The 20,595-nt window shown below is 35.0% G+C and overlaps 1 protein-coding gene across 2 annotated transcripts; it reads right to left on the bottom strand.

Annotated features, from left to right (window-relative positions):
- Positions 1 to 286: 286 nt before the first annotated feature.
- LOC143468155 (xenotropic and polytropic retrovirus receptor 1 homolog) lies at positions 287 to 20,183 on the bottom strand. 2 transcript variants are annotated; one of them, XM_076965167.1, is made up of 16 exons: positions 19,822 to 20,183; positions 15,878 to 15,929; positions 8,591 to 8,692; positions 7,345 to 7,499; positions 6,534 to 6,620; positions 6,184 to 6,333; positions 5,920 to 6,000; positions 5,545 to 5,675; positions 5,294 to 5,438; positions 4,961 to 5,152; positions 4,659 to 4,806; positions 3,649 to 3,843; positions 2,957 to 3,123; positions 2,634 to 2,773; positions 2,339 to 2,566; positions 287 to 2,258 (listed from the first exon to the last, which is right to left on the bottom strand). In XM_076965167.1, exons 1-16 carry the CDS (start codon positions 19,888 to 19,890, stop codon positions 2,180 to 2,182), a joined length of 2,121 nt encoding a protein of 706 aa, XP_076821282.1. In that variant the 5' UTR covers positions 19,891 to 20,183; the 3' UTR covers positions 287 to 2,179. The 2 variants fall into 2 exon arrangements, with proteins under 2 accessions (XP_076821282.1, XP_076821283.1); XM_076965168.1 differs by lacking the exon at positions 19,822 to 20,183 and adding an exon at positions 16,211 to 16,395.
- Positions 20,184 to 20,595: the final 412 nt, after the last annotated feature.

Genomic DNA, 20,595 nt, shown 5'->3' with positions numbered 1-20,595 from the left:
TAAAAGAATCCCTAAATTTTTATGAGCTGATAAGGGAAAGGAATTTTATAATAAGTGCATGGATGAACTTATAAAACATCATAATGTTAAGTTATATTCAACTGAAAATGAAGAAAAGAGTTCTGTGGTTAAACGACGGTATCCAACAGTTAAGACTGAAATGTGGAGGAAGTTCACAGAAAAGAATTCTACTCAATACTTGAAAATGTTGCCTGAAATTGTGAACGAGTACAATAGGAGTTATCAAGGGTCTACTAAAATGTCTGGTGTAGAAGCTAGTAAAAAACAGAATGAGGGAATGGTTTATTTCACTTTGTATGGTGGCATCAAAGCAGTAAAAGCAAAACCAAAGTTCAATGTAGGTGATACTGTTCGAATATCAAAGTACAAGAAAAAAATATTTGATAAAGGCTATACATCAAATTGAACAGAAGAAATATTTGTTATAACTAAAATTCAAACCACCAATGCTTTCACATACTTAATCAAAGATTTGAACAGATAAAGGGTTCATGGTATGAAAAATTGTTAAAAACAAATCAAAATAAGTTTAGAACTGAAAAAGTAATTCGCAAAGATAATAAAAAAAAGTTAGCTTTAGTAAATGGAGTGGGTATGACAGTTCCTTTAATAGCTGGGTTCCTATTTCAGATTTTGAATCACCGAAAAGTTGTTGCGGCAATAAATTTGTTCATGAGAACCATATTTGGAAACTTGACACGGCAGGGAAAACTGCAGTTGACTGAGAATCAGTTTTGACGCGATTGTTCAGCTAATTCCTCAATTTCGAGCGAGACCCAAAGTGAAAATACTTGATAAAAATGGAATTCTAACAAAAGTAATATCAATAGAAGATGATAAAATAAATTATTCAGAAGAATTCTTCAGGTAAAAATTGCTTTAAGATGAGATTCTTAAAATTTTTTAAATATCATAACATCCTTAAAAGTCATGTGACCTCAAAATACTAAACAGTCCTGGCACTCCATGACATAATTTAACCTTATAAAGTCATGTGACCTAATTTGAACTCATTTAACCATATAAAGTCACGAGTCCTCAAAATTCTAAACTGTGCTGGCACCAATGTTCCCTCTAATTTTTCACGAATCTGAGCAAACACACTAACTTCCTGAGCGGTCTCTTGGACCACTGTGAGCAACATCACACGTGCCACGTGCGCACTGTGGCCATTATTATGCGTTTATTTTATTTCGAATTCAGGTTTGATTGTTTTCTTGTGCGCAGCACAGATTTTCTGTGCGCGGAGACCGTGTCAGCAGTGCGCATTTGCGCACGCGCGCAGCTTAGAGGGAACATTGGCTGGCACCCTCATATTGCCTATTACTAATGTGGCAACGGTTTATGGTGATACCAATATCCTACTAAAAACGTTTGCAGTGAAACACAACGATGCTATACTAAAAAATAATTTCATTGATTGCTTAAAATACACTAAAAACCTTGTCAACTTTAGTATCACACCATTGCGGAAACACATATTTTTAATGGTAGTTTGTTAGCGTAAATTCATTCAAAAGATTAATTGTTCTTGACATATGGGTATGCATAAGAGCAAAAAATAGATCACAGTGATAAACAAATGTTATATGCACCATAAAGATTTCAGTTGCCAAGAAAACGCATCTGATACAGAAAATTGATTTTTAGACAAGTCTTTGGAATAGGGTGTTTCAGTGAGCATATTAAGTTGAAAACCCTTCAGTGGAATTTGCAAGCAACATGAACTGCATTATACACAAACACTGCACTAAAATAGTCTAAAACTATAGCAAGAAATGCATTCAAAAGTTATTTTTGTGATCGGAACTTACTGATGAACATCAGAGTTGCACATAAAGCAAACAAAACAGCATGCAATGTAATATATATTGAATGCTAAGCAAAAACATGCATTATCGTACTAGATCAATTAAAATCTGTTGAAATGCTATACAAGGTGTAGTTGTAAACTTCAATGACCAGATGCTAATATACACACTGTAAATACCTTAATGGCCGGTATAATGTTATTATTTAAAAAACATATTAAGTTGTATTTATACCAAGTGACAGACAAAGCTGTTTTTATGCTGACATACACGAATATTTCAAACAAATCAAAAACAAAATTGGCCAAAATGGCTGCAGATTATATCATTTCCAAAAGCAAAGATAGCTAAAGTGGGCTGGTACTTGTCCCTTCATCAGACGGAGGTTGGTCGCCGACATACAGCAATACACTTGACTCTTTTGGTCTATGCAATTTCATAAGCAGAATGAACTACAATAGTAAAAATTAAAAAACATAACTCTATTGCTGGACAGGAAAACTTACTTTATTGTTTGTGATTGGATCGTTGATTCACCAGCAAAGAGTTCGTGCTGCAGTACTCGACGTTTTAGCAAGAAGGTTTCTGCACCATTGTCTTCATCCATAATTTTTTCAAGTGTAGCAAGATCATCAGTGCGCAAAGGAGCAACTGAAATATCACGAACGGCTCGAAATTCGCCGCAATTGTTTAGATGCTCATTTTCAAGCCGAAAGAAGTTCCAAATAAAGCGTCTATAAAATCAAACTTATCAAAGCTGGAAAATTGATTGGAGGAAGTTTGTCAAAAACATTACAGTACCTCATAGCTTCTAAAAGAACTAGTATGGTACTGACGATCTTTTGAGTCGTTTGAGATGTTGAGCTTTGTTGGACAGCCACAGTGACAATCCAAGAAAATCTTATAGCACTATCCTCTACCATGGCTAAGTAATATAAACTCTAAAAATGCAATAAACTACCAATATAAAATTTTAAATCAGACTGCATTATATTACATAGATTATGAACCTAAAAAATGTAAGCTCATAAAATCAAGTTAGCCCAAATACGTTCTTAGAAAAGATGGCTAATTGCCGTCTGCTTATCATGTCTAATTTTTCTCAGCTGTACTACAAACCATACCTTATATGGATAGACAATTTCCTCCCGTAAAAATTTATTTTCTCCAGGGTTCTTGTCAAAAAAGCCCCAATCCATCTTTATGTCCCAAGTTAATGTGTAACAGCTGTTTACAAAACAACTAGCCAACCACATGTAAAAATACACACTCCGCAAATCGTGTGTTTTTTCTGCAAAATGATCTTGGTGTCAGTACAACAAAGAGAGTTAGCTGCTAATTACTGATTTGATCAATTTCACACTCTATGAGAGCTGACCAAATTGCATTGAAATTGTTTTTTATTAGAAATGAAGCAGGGACTGTTTTCTTCCTGCTGTTCTTGTAATGCTGATATGATTTTTACATAACTGCAAGAAGGTTTCGGCTGGAAATTACTGGTCTTGTGGGGATAAAAATTGGACAAAATTGCTTATCTTTAGATTTTATAAAATGTATCAGTGTTGCATTAAATCTTGGTTTCATCATACAACCTAAAACTTCTATCTTTGCAGCATTTATTCTTATTTTTGACAGTTTTGAAAATGTATGATGAAAATAGACGATAAAACCTATCTGACAGAAAAAGTGACTTGATATGATGGCAAAACAAAAATTTTCAAGTTAGTCCAAAAAGCAACCACAAAGTTTGGAAAAGAAATTAAACAAATCAAGCTAAAACCCTAAAAATCTATCAACATTCTTGTAATAAACATACCAGAATGCAGGGTATAAAGCGCATGAAAGATGACTTTGAAAAAAGTAGTGGAATATTTTCCAGCATTGACTAAATGTGGAAACCATTTTCTGGAATCATAGAATCGTCGTATGCATTGTACAAATCGAATATATGCAGGATAGCACCCAATAACAGCACGTATGCCATACGAGTATGATCCACAAACACCAAGTTCTGTAACAATAAAGGAAATGTGTAGCAAATCGTTCACCTTATAAAACCAAAACTTCCCAAAATTAATGCTGCTTAATAAATACAACCTCTTAAAATAACAGAAAAAAGCAGATTCGGTTAATTTTTCTCATATTTTTCTATGCTTAAGATCAACTTGCTGCTGCTTTTATGATAATGCTACCCTCAATTGCATTAACAGGTGCAACATCATGTATAATGCATTTTCTATTTATATTTTGTGTCCTGCTACACTGAATTAAACACAAACATTGAAGGCTATCACTGATATTTATACATTGTAAGAATTCTTATACAGTCAGTCATCACAGATCAAGAACTACTGTTCATTCAAAGTGTTCAAACACGATAAAAGTTTCCCTTTAATTTTTTTTCTTTATTTATTGTAAGTATGTGTTTGTTTGCGGATTGTTCTTTGCTTCTCTTAAGTACTGCGTTATAATATGATATGTTTTCGTACTAAACCTAGTGAAATCTGTTTTTCACTGTATGACTAATATGTACTCAACAAATATATAACGCTATGTGGTGGTAGCAAAATTTCAGCTCTTCTCAGGCTCTCAATACATATTCTGAGTTCCCCCGGAGTCCTTGGCTCTACAATCTAAACTTTTACCCCAATAATTTTTGAAAATTTGGCCAAGGCTGCAAAATGTACCAATAGCTAGTCTAACTATGGCTATATAAGGTATCTATGAGAGACTCCTAAAGCAAATTTTAAATAGATCAATTACTGGTAAGTAACAAACAGTTATGTAACAGCTAATCCAATTTTTATAGCTTACTCTTTCACTTACCACCATTCCCAGACCATATATTTCCAAGAATATAAAAACAAATGATGTACTCAGCATCAAGCAAAACCTGTACCAGACTGTTTAGTTGATCTGCGAGCCAGAAGTCAGCAAATTCCACACGATAAAAACCACAAGCAACAAGTCGCCACTACAGAATTTAGTATGTATTACCAAATACAAAGTGCTGACATAGTCACGAAAACTTTGTTCTCTATTGTGCAACATTCTCACCTTAAATGTGTAACTTATCATGACGAGGGAAACGTGAGTACAAAATGCATTTAAAAATATGAGAAACTTACCAAGCGCTTTAGCAGCCAGAATCTTGCTTTATGAAATAAAACTGGAAATGGATTTATCAGAAAGAGGACATACACTGCATAAAGAATGCCAGGATTGAGATACGCAGGAAAAAGCTCTCTGAATTGTTCCAAGTTCCCAAATAATAAGAATGTTAAACTCAATCCCCACAATATAGAAAGAATAGATGAAACCTAAAATTTTATTTACTCCCATAATTGCTATGACCTACTATCATGCATATATTGAAAATATATAAGTATTCTTTTTTGCAGGATTAATTAACATTACATGGTATAGAAGAAAGAAAATCTGCAGATTTTATGTTTGTTTACTTCAAAAAAATGCTGATGTGATAAATGTTGACGAGGATCTATTTCAAATATTAATACGTGGTTCACACCAGCTGTCCGCCATCCCCATATGTTGAAACCAAGAAAGGTGATAAATAGAAATGTCATAAAACCAGGTCGATATAAACTGAAAAAATAAAACTATTTGCAATAGATGAATTTAGTCACTACATTTTACATTTAAATCTATGTGCATTACTACAAGCAAAAGTATTTATTACACAATCACTCACTCGACAACCAGCCATGGTTCAACCGGATATATGTCAATGAAAAATGCAGCTATGATGGCAACAACTGTTATCATCACAAACATACCCAAAAATAAACCAACACGAAACACAGTGCCTTTGGGGTAGGTTCTCTATGAAATTGATATTATTTAACAGAAGAACAAACGATACTGTAAAAGGCAAAGTAAGGTCGTATAACATTATGATAAGAAAGGTTTACAAAAGTAAATGAAATTTCCAGTCGGTATGATATACTTTACACTGAATAAGAACTTTCATGATCATGATACACCGTTTCCCAGAAACAAATGAACCGTCATCTGCTTAAAACAAATATTTGAAGTTAAAACATGAACATTTTTACACCACACTTACTGTATCGGTCAAAGGAGGTACTCTCAAGCGTTTCATTGCTTTTGATCTGTCCCCATTCTCTAAATCATTTATATACAAAGTCTGAAAAATAAATATATATCAACAGTTTTCAAATGATCTTGAATGTATTTTGAGGCCTCCATATACAGAAAAGATAATTAGTATAAATACTCTACAAATATTATTTTTCTTGTAATAATCAACTAAAAGCAAGATGTCCATGCTGCTTTTTTATAGAGATAACTTTGTTGCACAAATACTAACCTCTGTTTTTAAAATGTATTCAGAGATAAGGCTGTCTTTGTGAAATGGCGCTGTTTCAACATAATTTTGTCGCCAAACTACACCTTTATCTGTATTCAACATTTTGTCATGCTTCTTTAAAATTTTTCGAAAGCCAGTAAAATTCAGCTCCTGGACAAAGTAAAACAAAGGAGTTCATGGTATGTAGGAGCTGTATGTAAAATTAAGTCTATCATAAAATAATCGGTGCGACCTAATCATATGAATGACGTATGTTTCAATGTGTCTGCAATAAACTAAAAATTTTTAGTCAATCTTAACGATAAACACAGTTAAGTATGCCAAAAAACTCAAATATGCAATTAACCAACCTGGTAATTTTGTAGCAATATTAAACTGAGATAAAACTCTGTATATGCCAACTTCAAGTCTTTTGCAGTTTTAATGTGAACGTTGTGCTAAACGAATAATAACAAAACGAATAATAAATGATTATGTTATATGAGTGCATTAGGCGTACCACAAAACAGATCATAATAATGAGCTATTTTATGCTTCAACAGAGCCTATGAGTGTGCAGTGCTGTTGAAGCTGACAGATCTGTCTGCAAAACGAAAAATTGCTAGAAATTGAATCTCTACACCCTGTACTCCCATGATAGCCAATAAATACATAGCATGTACACTGTACAGTCTTTTAAACTTCCTAGTAATTACCTGGTATAACATGTGTCAACAAGAAGTCCCCGAAGGGCAAATACATAAAAACGGCTACAAATTGCATATCAGTCCATATAGCAATATGCAATGCATACTGCAACGTGCAATCTGTATAAAAACTTCTGCATTGCGGTTCTGCTAATTGCCAAGTTTACAACACAGCTTCTCATAAGTAACCAGGTTAAAATGAATATATAACTTAGCCAAAATCACAATTTTTATAGGTATATTAACAAAATTTATTTGATAGTATCAAAAAAGCAAACAGGAATTTGCTATAGTTGTTTCAGAATACAACTTGCGATTCCTGAGATCAGTGATGCATGTCATGCAGCTCAGCCAAATTTTCTCGGTGTTTGCTTCACGGTCGTTAAATTGTGAAATCAGCGGCCTTACACTTGATTTTAAATTATTGTGCAATAGATATTTTATACCACTTTAAAACAATCACAATATTTCAAACCTTCTGAGTCTGGAACAAAAGATGAGGACGGGAAACTCTTCTTCTAAGAGTTAAACTTTTTGAATTTGCAGTATGGGCAGCAAGCAGAGATTCTTTATGTGCCTGCAGTTCACTTTGCAGCATCGCAAATTTGCGAGTAGCTTCCGCAACTTTTTCTATTTAAAAGATATGACTTAGTTTTGGGCTACATTTACATAAGCAAGCACACTAACTTTTGTTTAGGCGATTACCAAAAAATAAAACAAAGATGACCAAACAGCCAGTTGCCTGTAGCTCTTATAAAAGTAAACAGACACATTTTATGAGTGGAACGTTTTGAAAAACACTTGCAGTTTTCTCCCTCTCTTGTTTCAAAAACTGACTTTATCCTTGGAAGAGGGTCATGGGGTCAGCAGCTCTAGAAGCTGGATGAACAGTTTGTGGTCTTTCACCATGTCTGTCAGTTTGGCTAACTGATACTCAGTTATGACTAGGCCAGATCAAGTCTACTTCATCCACAAGCTCGACATGTTGTGATGTTGGACAAGCTTTGTCCCTTCACCTTTAGCTTCAACGTGTTCACTCTACTTCCTAAAGCAAGAGTGGGCAAGGAGTCTATCATGAGACATTGTTAGTCGATCAAGGGCCCTCCTTGTAGTGATAGCAATTTTATATCTGCTATCTGAATGCTAACATGTCCGTAACAATGCTTGCTGTATGGTATAGGTTTGATGTTAGGAATTAAGTTTGCATACATTCGATTTCTTGACTTATTGCTTTAGTTAACACGAAAGTGATTGCACTGTTAGAAAGAGAAATGCTTTTTCAGGTATTTAATATTTTAAAATTGCTGATAAATGAAATTGAAAATAGAATTAAAACTTTAATTTAATAGTACTGACAAGCTCCTGCATGATAAACTCCAATCATAATGTAAATCAGATGTAGTAGGTCTAGTTGGCTATATTTATTTTTCATTGACTTTATTGCAACCACGATTTTCTGATTTTTGCCTAAAAAAAATAGCACTTGGAACCCAACAAAAATAGTTTGATTAAATGGAACAGTTTGTTGTGGTATTGCTTCAAAATAATGGTCATTTTTATGCTAAGTGCTGTTATTGGAATTGTTGTTTTTAAAGATTTTTAATTTGTTAAATGTAGCTCCTTTATTACGTAACTTATACAAAACAGAGCCAGATGTATTCAGAAATTTACATTACTAAGTATTTGCAATTTATTACACATAATTTACAGAAAATACAGACCAGCAAAAAATGTATTGACTTTTGTAAGTTGTAGATCACACTCTCCAAAGAATTGCTCTTCAAACTGGGCAACAAGTCTGACAGCATTCTCATCAGTACGAACTGCAAAGTTAATATATTAATGATAAGTAATCATCATTTTGGTTATAAAATATAGTTTAAAATACAGGTGAACATTTGAGATAACACCATAAATTATTTTAGCATACCGAAAGACTAGATGTAGTAATGTTTAACTCTTAAATAAATATGCATGAATTTAGCATGATGACACTCCGAGTAGCAGAATTGGTTAGGCTATTAGAACCACCACTACTCATGTTCTTATCGACTGGCGAGAAAAGTTACGCTTTACTTCCTTTAAATTAATCAAAGACAAAATAATACATTGATTACCAAACAAGCATTAATTAATTAGGCCCATGGCTATGTTGGTTTTTGGCAGTTGATAATGACACGAATCAGAGACATCAGATGGCGATTTTTATTTGTCGTAAAGTAAGCATTATATTTCTTTCTTCATTAAGCATTATAATTGCATAACTTAATGTAATTATCTATTGTGTGTGTATAATTCAATGTACACAATAAATAAAGAATTGGCTGAAACACTACGAAAACCAATTTGCGTTTGTGCACTATCCCTACTCCAGGAATACTTGTGCACACGTTTTATTTCAGTGCAACAAAAATTCTGCATCCTGTCGCAGACAGAAATAAATATAAGGAGCCATGCATGAGTTCTGATGCCTGGTCCAGGAAAGACAATTAAAGATAAATTAAAGTAAACAAAACCAGCAATAGAAAACATATATAGTTCGACCTTGAAGTTTAAAAGAGTTGAGAACTTAATAAGGCTGTAAATATTTTTATTTTATTAGATTATTTATTTTATTTTGCTGTACTGTATTACCATGCGAAAAATGATTAAACGGCAAAACATCTCATAAAGTTGCAAAGCACAGCAATCGCTAAGCTTAAAATAACAAAACTTCCTGTAAGCATAGACTAAGCCAAGCACCAGACTGGCACTTACTTGTATAGTATTCTCAGCAGGTTATGCATACTAACTTTAATAAGCCTAGCAGTCACTGATTATGGTAATTTATCTTATGGCAAAATATAAACAGTAGCTTACATTACAGCCTACTATCTTGTTTGGCATCAGTTTCGCCATGCTCAGGAAGTAAGGATATGAAAAAACTTACATCACATTACATTACACACCACTAATGCAACAAAGTGTAAATATGCCATTTAAAGTACATTACATTAGATGATTTGCTATAAATTGGCATTTAAGGTGCTCTGCGTCCTAATAGGATTGTGTGCAGATATGATAATATCGTATTAATATTAGCGATCTGCCTACGTTTAATTCTTGAATGCAATGCTATTATTTGGCTTCGGTTTCTGTTGCATTTCGAATCATTTCCTACTATGTAGTCTAACAACCAATTTCGACCATGTGATTGATTGAAATACGTAACCATGAGTCACACTCATAATAATCAGGTCAGTTCACAATTGTCATGAAATATGAAGCCAAGCCACAGATAAAAACAAAATAGGTTATTTTATCTATATACAGTTAATCGTGCCAATCTAGGTTACAGAGGTGTGGTTATCGTAACCATTTAGGCAATAGCTGTTTTGATCAAAATGGTCTGGTCCTAAAGTAATAAACGGCTTCTACTGTAATTTATATTCAAAAAATTTAGGGTTATTTTCACACAAAAGGCATAATTGTTCCAGTGAAAACTGAAATGCATTTTAATAATGTATGATGTATCAACATGACATCTTACAAATACAGCTTCATCCCAAAAACACTGAAATCAATTTTACATGCTGGTACACGTATCCATCTCCCAATAAATAATTTAAGTCAGTCGAAATGATCAATTATTTACTTGTATTTGGAATAGCATATATATATTCGTTTTAAACATATATGTGAGTAACGCATGCAACGGGGTGCCTAATTTATTCTTTTACTGTATGATGCCAATATTTTGTTGTAAATTTAATAAACTTGGTTTAACGATCAAACAAACCAACCATCAGCAGCACCGATTTTATGAGTACAATCTTTTATGTTTTAAGCTATTCAGACTTAATGTGCTTGAAGTCCATTAATTAGACAGTCAAGCTTTTCGTGTGCATTGGTGGTCAGCACCAGTTTTGACCAGTATACAGTAAACAACAAAAAAGTAAAACATATAAATACATCGTTTATAATAATTGAATGAATTAACAAAGTCATTTATTCAGAAAGCATAGATCTATTTTATATTTTATATCCTTTCTATTTTAGGAAAAATATTCCACTGAAATTGTTGGATTGAACTCATTTCAAGAACCATCACAAGTTACTGTACTAAAAATTTTCCCAGCTTATTAAAGCCAACGAAAAAGAAGAAATATATATTCAAGCAAAAAGCAAACATAACTTCGAAACGCCCTCGCTCACATGGCAGCATGTTAACAAACTACAGCCAACCGGCACACGGAAAGCCAAAACCAAACACACCAGGCTAGTGAAAACCTTGCGGTAAATGTGCTTAGTATGGCCGTTATAGGATAGTGACCATCAAAACATCGACACAGAAATTAGCATTGTTACTTATCAGACAAGCACATTCAATTTGAGGCAAGTCAACTGCCGGAATTTTCACATTTACATAGTAAGGTGTAAAATTTGTAAATGTGCAATATGTTGGTCAAACCAAAACAACTTCACCACACGTTAAAATTCTCAGAGCATTTCGGAAGAAATTCCAAAAAAACAAGAGCAACACTATCACATTCATGCAACAAGCACAACAGGGAAAACTTGGCATTACAAAATCCAACTATATAAGCAAACTACACACACCAGCATTAACATCAATGACATGGTGTTTCCGAAATTCTGATAAATTCCCAGGTCATGTTTTTATCAGTTGACGAGGAACCTGATGTTCTAACACTACAGTCGCGCTGTTGCTTCCTGAACCCTGCATTGTTACTCACTGTTTCATCTTTGGGTTGTTTACTGTATAGTGTCATAGCCAGGACCAGAATTTTTGCACTTTTAATTTGCATGATTTTAGACTTGTAGAATAACATTTGATTTTATTGTTCAGCCTTCTTCATTGCAAATATTTTATTTTAGTTATTTCCTAGCATTATTTGGCGATAGAGTGAATTTTAGATTAATAGAAACTATCATAGTGTTATATTTTATAGCTTGCCTTTTCAGAAACTGAAAATGTCAATATTAGGTGAACAACTTCACCGCACGTTAAAATGCTCAGAGCATTTTGGAAGAAATTCAAAAAAAACAAGAGCTACACTATCACATTCATGAACAAGCACAACAGGTAAAACTTGGCATTGCAAAATCCAACTGGATAAGCAAACTACACACACCAGTATTAATTTCAAAGACGATAGAGTGAATTTTAGATTAATAGAAACTATCATAGTGTTATATTTTATAGCTTGCCTTTTTGGAAAAATGCCAATATTAGGTGAAACATTTATTTTTCAATAAACAACTATCTGGTAGATTTGAAAATTGTAACTGCAATGTTTCAATTTCAGCATTTTAATTACAATAACAGTCGACAATTTTGTTGGGCAAATTGCCAAACTTGTGTTCCTTCCCCGTGTTGGGTGTTATTGATTGTATTTTTGGCTCCACAATGTCAGATCTGTTTACGCAAGCAATTTAACCAAAGTGATATTAAAACATTTTTTATGGCCAACTTAAACCACTGCCGTTTTTTGCACTTGTATTTCCTATTTCAAAAGTGGGCTTATATGCCGATATGTGGTACTTCCTTGTACCTCAATATCATTATAAACATTTCATCTTATTAGTATTTGGATTTAAACTTTAGTTAATTAAAAACATCACTTTGATATGCAATGCTCTTTGGGCAATTTAAATGGGTTATTATTCTATACTAGGACCTAGGGCGCTTGCATTTGCTACCAACCACCGGCGAAACACAACCGACAACCAGGCAAAATTTTATCATTATTATGTGTTTATTGTAACTCCTTTCCATAAAACTTTCATGTAGTTGTGTATTTCCTTACTTGACCTAAAAATCAGCTTTGGTGTGTTCAGTGAGGTTCTTGCTGTGGAAGAGGGAAGGATTAATATCTAAACCTGTTTTAATTTTGTTTTGAATTATCTAGCATTTGAAAGACATAACTGAGGGAAGTTAAGCCCCTGTATCAACAGATTAACCGATCGCAAAAAAAGTGTTTATAACTTAACAGGCACATCTAAGCCCTTTAACTTTATGTAATGACGGTGAATATGCTAAAGGTTTTCATTCAAATGACCAAGTTTTATTCAAAATTCTGGAGATCTTCTTATAACACACATTTTCTGATTTACCATATTAACACTTTGTTGCAAGCAACTACAAAGTGTCAAAGAGTGCGATGTGAGTCATGCAGCAAAGTATCAAGTTGATTAGAACAGTAACCTCAGACCTTTGTTAACATTGGAGTTTCACCACTTGTGGTGCGAAATGTTTTCCTCAAACCATAATGTGACCACCCTGATATAGAATAGGGCTTCTCAAACGTTTTAGTTCCGTGACTCAATTTAAGAAAAGACATTTCTATGCGAACCCTTGATGGGTAGCCTACACATTAATGATATTAAAATAATTTTAACGTCCAATTACAAGTCTCAAGTGGTATTTTTGTCTCTGGCAAAATCATAAAAATGCACACAACCCATCAAAGTACAGGAATTGTAGCCTGTACAGTAACAAAAGAACCGCACAAGGAAAACAATAAAACGAATAATATAACAAAAAACAATTCAATTTATCAAAATTGAATTTGTTTCATGAACCCAAAATTACATTTTACAACCTTAAATAGGGTCGCAACCCACAGTTTCAGAAGCCCTGATATAAAAGATTGGTCTGATAGACTTAGAATATGGATTTTTTATTTATTGTTTGAGTTACTGAATGAAGAATCTCATTTTTGCCAGGCAGTAAATCAATTACTTGTTGACCGAAAATTAAAACATTGAAATGAGCAAAGAATTCCACCAGCTGGAATCAGTTCAAATAGGATTTTAGCAATGCTCCTGACATTGTTTGTATAATACAGCGTGGTCCAACTGCAGGCCCGCGGGCCAAAGTTGGCCCGCGAGCACTGATTTTTTGGCCCGCCAACTGATAGTCAGCTTTGATAGTCGCTATTGTCGAGGAAGAACCTCGACCGCAGATGTCACATTGATCAGCATTTAATAGCTAAATTTTGAACTATTCTAATTTCAGTTCTAATATCAATGTCACATTGTTTTTCAGTTCTAATTTCACATTTCTTCAGTTCTAATTTAAAAACATTGGCCCGCAAGATAAAAAAATTTTCTGATTTTGGCCCGCGATGAAAAGAAGTTGGACCACGCTGGTATAATACATGTGTGCATGTCTATAGCAATTTCTAATAAAATAAAATTTATTTATAGTCCTTGTAGTAGCTAGCATTAATAAACTGGTAAGTCAGCAGATCATAGTGAAAAAAGTGGCACCTCAATGAATGAGATCATTAACGCACATGCCAAACTTTATCATGACACAGATTTACAATACACAAACAAGGAAAAAATGGTTGTTAGTAGTAGTTTGTAATAAATAAACAATTACAGATTCAGTCCACGTTGTCGTGTCATAGTTTCTGTCTTTGCAAGCATGATTTTTGTTTAAAAAAACGCCATACTTTATGGACCGGTAATGCTGACAACACAATAAAAATTCATAAAAAAGCAATTTCAGTAAACCGCTGGCCAGTAACATAATAACTGTTATTTTCTTACTCCAGTTACCCGCAGTCGGTGAAGTAGACCCTTTTTTATAGGCCGTCAGTTCTCGAAGTAAAAAAATACCAATACTCTAAATGGAAAATATTGGCTAGTTCAGTGGTTCTCAACTTTTCTACACCGGAGAACCGGTAAAGATTTAAAAAAGATGTTCACGGACCGGCAACAAAAGATTGTAGTGAATAGAACAGATATTTCTAATCTTTTTGTTAACCAGAGTTGTCGTTGCATAACATAATGGAAGATTTTGGCATAAGCTATGCATTTAAGACGAAAAATTAGACCGAAACAGAAATGAAATCAACTCAAACAACAAAATGTCAATCCAGTTGCATGCAAATTCAATGTTAACGGGAAATTTGTATTATAAAACTTTTTGATAGCTAGACACAGTTTATGATGAAACAATCGTAAACGACACAAAATCTAAGACATTCTAGGTCATCGGAAGGTTGAGCTTTATTATAAAACAATTTTGCGATATCAACAAAGGCAAGATACGCCATTTTTATTGCTGTGAATCGGCCAAGCGTAGAGTTTTACAAGGAGCAACACCTTTGCAATGCTTATGATTCCATATTATAACTAGCTTGGCAACAAGTAAGATACTTTGTGGACCGGCAAAAAAATGATGTTGACCGGTACTGGTCTGTGAACCAGCAGTTGGGAACCACTGGGCTAGTCTGTAATCTTTGATAATTTTCAATTTAAAAAGGTGTACTAATATTTCCAAAGTCTAAATTAATCTAAAACTAAGACCATCAGACCTAAACTCTTGCTATTTTTTCTGATTAACTAGCTAGGCTGAGAATTGAAATATAACCGAATTTTATTTTCAACTTAACATGACATACAGTAAAACCCTGGTAAGTTGGTCATTGACATGACCGGTGCCAAAAGGTCAGGTTAGCAGGGTGGTTGCATTAACGAATTTCACACCATACTTGTGCACAAGACCTTAAGTATAACATATTTTTGTGATACTGTTGTTTTTAAGAAACAATATGATACAATATTATATTATAACAATACAATGTGAAACAGGTTCTTACACAACATACTAAATAATGGCAATAAGCGACTAACAATTATTTACGACTACATACACTATACAGGTTTTTCATTTAAGCCTATTTTAATCAACAATTGACATTTTAACTTGCGCAAAAAGGACTGTAATTCTTTCCTTGATTGAAAGATATAAACTTAAAAAACTAGTCTAACATTGGCAAGATTTGACGGCAGTATACTATGTATGACGTCAATCACTAAGCCAAGAAACTGTCTTCTTCCCTCAAGAAATAACATGAACAATAAGCCTATCTGAAGAATTTTGCCAGTCACCATATTGCAATTTTTCAACTTCGATTAATGAACGTCAGTGAAATAGTCTTTTCATAATTGTATACCGGTAGCCAGAATATCATACCAAGTAAATATCATACCATCTACATTTGGCACTTCTTCTTTGCAGTCGTATAACATGTTCTTCAGAATCTAAAACAACAAAAGAAAATTTAAAAAATAATTTTAGTAAAAAATACTAGGTGAGCGTTGGTCTGCAGAATATGGTAGTGCTTGACGAGATCTCCAGTGTGCAGCAAGGGTACCTAGTGCGCAAAATGGTGTGCTAGCGAGCACATAATTCATTTTGAAAAATTTTGGACCTCTCTTACTTCTTTTAAAAGGCTGTACAGACAGTGTCATATATTGCGTGGTGATTTTAACCAAGTTATGTGCAATCAGTTTTCTACCAAAATAAGATGTGTGGTGCTAACCTGCTTTACCCTACAGACTGGGGGCTAGCTTCAGTCAGGTCTCAAACTGTTTAAAATAGGCATGATGTGTGGAATGCAGTGATATCGGCAATAGCGGAATCAACAATCTTTGTCCGTCGAAGATTAGGCCTAATGCCTGGGGTGACCAACCGTTCAATATATCATAACACCTATAAAACGGTATATTCTAAGACACTTGAAAAGACTAAGTCAATTTGAGCAAGAAATGATCAATGCAAAGACGTTGCAAATGTTAGCGAACTATTTCTCAGGCAACCTATTTTTATAAAAATAAAAATAAAAATTTTATGCAATCTCCATAACTTCGGTATATTTGGTGAATGTGAGTTTAATAATTACACAGTTTAGAAATTACAATTACAAAATTTGCATAAAAACAAGGTAAGGACATAATCATAGCAGGAAAAAAGTTCCCAGTAAACTTTACAAAATGTTTTGAATCATCAAAGCGTGACGAATGAACACGGCTGGCTTCATACATTCAGCCATAATGATAAACTGAATTTCCAATAGCAGTTTTAACTGAGCACATGCTAAATTTTTTCGTGACGCCACCAATTTCAGTTTGTTGACTTTGCGTTTTGTGGTGCATTGTAAAGCGAGAAACCACATTGCTTTGCCTGATATGTAAAGTAAGGACATACTCATAGCGGGGTAAAACATTCTAAGCAATGTTCCCTCTAAGCTGCGCGCGTGCGCAAATGCGCACTGCTGACACGGTCTCCGCGCACAAGAAAAAAATCCAACCTGAATTGAAAATAAAATAAACGCATAATAATGACCACAGTGCGCACGTCTGATGTTGCTCACAGTGGTCCAAAGGACCGCTCAGGGAGTTAGTGTGTTTGCTCAGACTCGTGAAAAATTAGAGGGAACATTGATTCCAAGCAAATTTTGCAAAATGTTTTAGCAAGTATTAGCCTGGATTTGAACTGAAGATTGAATTAGGAGTGGGCTATACTGGGGTGATTTTGACTTTTTTCAAGTAACACAACAGAACTGGAGTTTAAAAGGTGCCTATGGACATACCTAGGAACGTGCAAAAATTTTTTTTTGATTTTGTTCAAATTCCGGATGGAGCCCGGACTTTATATGAAAAATTCAAGATGGCCGCCATACAAATTGACAAATCTGCAATAAATTTACTTCCAGTTAAGCTTTTGAGCTGATTTTGGTGTCAAAAGAAGCAGAAAATTGAGCCTGTTACTTTAAAACAGCAACAAAAAGCCCAGCATGCTTGAAAGTTCCCTAAAACATTGAAACTATTATATTTTGGTCATTATTTTTCATAATTTTTTCATTTTTGTTGGTGCAATTTGAGATTACTGGTCGCATCCAAGAATAATGATGACAATTTCAACACTATATACAAATAACTTGTTACCGGTATATGAAATTCACATAAAAATGTCATGAAATACACTAGAGATTTGAGAAACATTTATACACTTTAGTAACGACACAATGGTCGTCACACCTTGGAACACCCATTCAGTCTCTACTGTGACAGGGACGATTTGAACAGGAATAACATCCTGAATGTCATCTCTTTTTGGTCTCCTCCACATGGTATTGTTGTTATCGTTAACCCGCTGGTAGTGGTCACATTGTACAGTGCCATCATTGTTTAAATGGCAGACCCTTGCCAAAAACCACTGACGTTGATTGTTTTCTCCGTCCCACACCACAGCCACATTCGTTCCTATAGGGTATTCTTTATGGAGTTCAGGAATTGCTGCTGCAATACACATTTTCACTGGTTGATCTGTGTCAACAGAGGAAGCTGCAGCAGTAGAGGTTAAGATGGCATATACCTCATCTTCTGTTGGGAAGATGGTCCCAACATCCTCATCCTCAGTTCCAAGAATCACAGCTAGGTTCACCAGCATGGTATCTACATTCAAGCTGTTTACTTAGTAGAGGCTAGGATTTGCCTGGTTGTCATGTGGATGAATCATCCGTTGGTACTGGATCTCAATGCGGACGATTTTTTTCAGCGTGGATGATGATGCTGTTGGCAGAGCTCGGAGCTCTTCTACTTTTGTAATTGGGCCCTCATGTCCCTTACATTGATCCACCAGGTGGTTGAGGAAATCTCACTCCCTCCTGCTTTTTTAATGCGTTCCTTCAGTTTATTTTTCATCGATTCTTTTTGTGTCTCTGTCCATGCAATCTCCATTTCATCTAACTTCTTCATCACTTTGCAGGATGCTAGCTCACTGTCAATTGGTGCATCTTTAGCAAACATTAGATCATCTTTTATTCGTTTCGCTTTAAAGTATCTATTTGAATGTCCTGCGGACAGTCCTGCAAGATTTCCGAATCGGGCTAAGTATCTTTCTGCAAGCAAGTTCTCCGTGGGGAGGTTTACCCTCATTTCTTCAGTTAGTGTATGGATCCTTGTACTCCTCTCACTATTCTCTGTCTCGTCTTCCCAGTACTCTCTTCCACATTGCATCTTGAGGCCAAATGCACTCTGCTTGGCCATAGCAGTAACTAAGTAATGGTCGAGGTCTGTTGTGGGGCTGTGTGATTCAGCATTCACATGCTTCCAGGGAACATGGAACTCAGACAGGGTTTCCAGATTAGCCCTCTCAAGATCTTTGTATAGTTTAGGAAGGATCCGGACGAGGTCGGATTGCTGGCAACGCTCTACCATGTTGAGGTAAGGCATTGTCACCTTGTGACAGAAGTGAGACAATGCTTTTAGTGATGCCACAATGAACTCATTCTCCAGGTAAAGGGAACAGGCTCTGACAAGGAGGTTATTCTTGCTAGTTCTGGATAGCATCTTCTTGAAATGGAGAACACAATCAACCAACGCACCAGCAGTGTGACCCAATCTTGTGAATCTGCGGTCTTTACAGAGCGAGAAGGATTTGTGAGTACCACTCTCCTCCAACACCAGGCTCGTCTGCCATGGAAGTAGTCTTGCCATCACCACCCCTAGCCACAAGCTTCACTAGAGCCGGGACTACAACTGAGGCGATAATTGACTTGCCTACTCGAAGATATGACTTCAGTCTCGGCTCTCGTTTCTCTAACATCTGGCATAAACCGATCTGGTCTTCTGCTGATTTTAGGACATGTAGGCATGACTCATCCAATTTCTCACACACATGTGACTTGCACAGTATGTGTTTAGGAACATGTGTTGCTAACTCAACTTTCTGCTTCTTTTGACACCAAAATCAGCCCAAAAGCTTGACAGGAAGCAGATTTATTGCAGATTTGTCAATTTGTATGGCAGCCATCTTGAATTTTTCACATAAAGTCCGGGCTCCATCCGGAATTTGCACGAAATCAAAAAATTTTTTTTTAAACATTTCTAGGTATGTCTATAGGCACCTTTTAAACTCCAGTTCTGTTGTTTTTGAAAAATCACCCCAGTATAGCCCACTCCTAATTGAATAGACCTAAGTGAACACTTGGCAAGCCGTTGCACACTTGAGTTACAAAGTCTGAACGCCGGAGATCTCGGCGAATCCTGCCATAAAATACAGACCAGCTGGTACTCTACACTATATCAATCCACAGAAAAATGACAATGCAGTTATTTACTAGAAATGTTGCAAACTCCAGCACTATACCTCATAATCTATGTACTGGCTCCTCCATTCTGGAGTAAGATGAGCTTGCAAGTTTGTACCAAATTTCATTGTTCAAGTCTTTGCATTTATTCTTTCATATAGGCCTATGCCTACTGGTATTTTGCAATAAACCTTTTTTCAATACGAACACTTCTCGCCAAGTCACCCAGATGTTCCGTTTCTAATCAATCAAGCAAATCACCACACTTGGTATAGCAAGCAAATCATCACACTTGGTCTACCAAGCAACAGCACAACACCTTGATCAAAATTAATCGTCTAAATACTCTAAATACCAATCAATCAGGCTTTCAGTAAACCGAAAACTAGGGTTTAATCACAGAAATCTAACTACAGTACATAGCCTATATACATACTGTACTGTACTGTACTGTACTGTACATACTTATTGCTTGGGAGGGGGGGGTGGGCTTGCCCATATATATCTTATAAGATGTCTATGCGCTGGAGTCACCACTTTAGAAATAAAATGTGTGAAAATAGGAGAAGCGCTATTATCATAAGCCCGTTCTCTTCAGACCAGGCCACACTCTATGAGGTCCACTCACTAGCGTATTTAGTGGAAATAGAAGCGTTGGGCCATTCTTTCTCATAAATTTAATTTATTAGGCCAAAGGCGTTTTTACATTTTTATTTATTTTTGTTCATCGATTGTAGATTTAACGGCATATTTGTTTTGCAAAATTAATTTTGTTTAAAACTTAATTCTTTAATATCTCTTGTTTTCTGTTAAATCAAAGTTACTTTGTGACT

The sequence above is a fragment of the Clavelina lepadiformis genome, chromosome 8 (genome assembly GCF_947623445.1).
Source record: "Clavelina lepadiformis chromosome 8, kaClaLepa1.1, whole genome shotgun sequence".
Classification (NCBI taxonomy): domain Eukaryota; kingdom Metazoa; phylum Chordata; class Ascidiacea; order Aplousobranchia; family Clavelinidae; genus Clavelina; species Clavelina lepadiformis.
Note: the sequence above shows the minus strand (reverse complement) of the source record. Positions and strands in the feature narration are given on the sequence as shown.

Bases quoted from the DNA above. Each gene is read 5' to 3' on its own strand.
- LOC143468155 (XM_076965167.1), bottom strand. From the start codon at position 19,890: ATGAAATTTGGTACAAACTTGCAAGCTCATCTTACTCCAGAATGGAGG. The intron at 7,500-8,590 runs GTCTGTATTTTC...TCTTTTAAATAG, and splicing joins AGTCAATACATTTTTTGCTG to AAAAAGTTGCGGAAGCTACT. The intron at 5,153-5,293 runs GTAAACAAACAT...ATAAAATTTTAG, and splicing joins CACATCAGCATTTTTTTGAA to GTTTCATCTATTCTTTCTAT.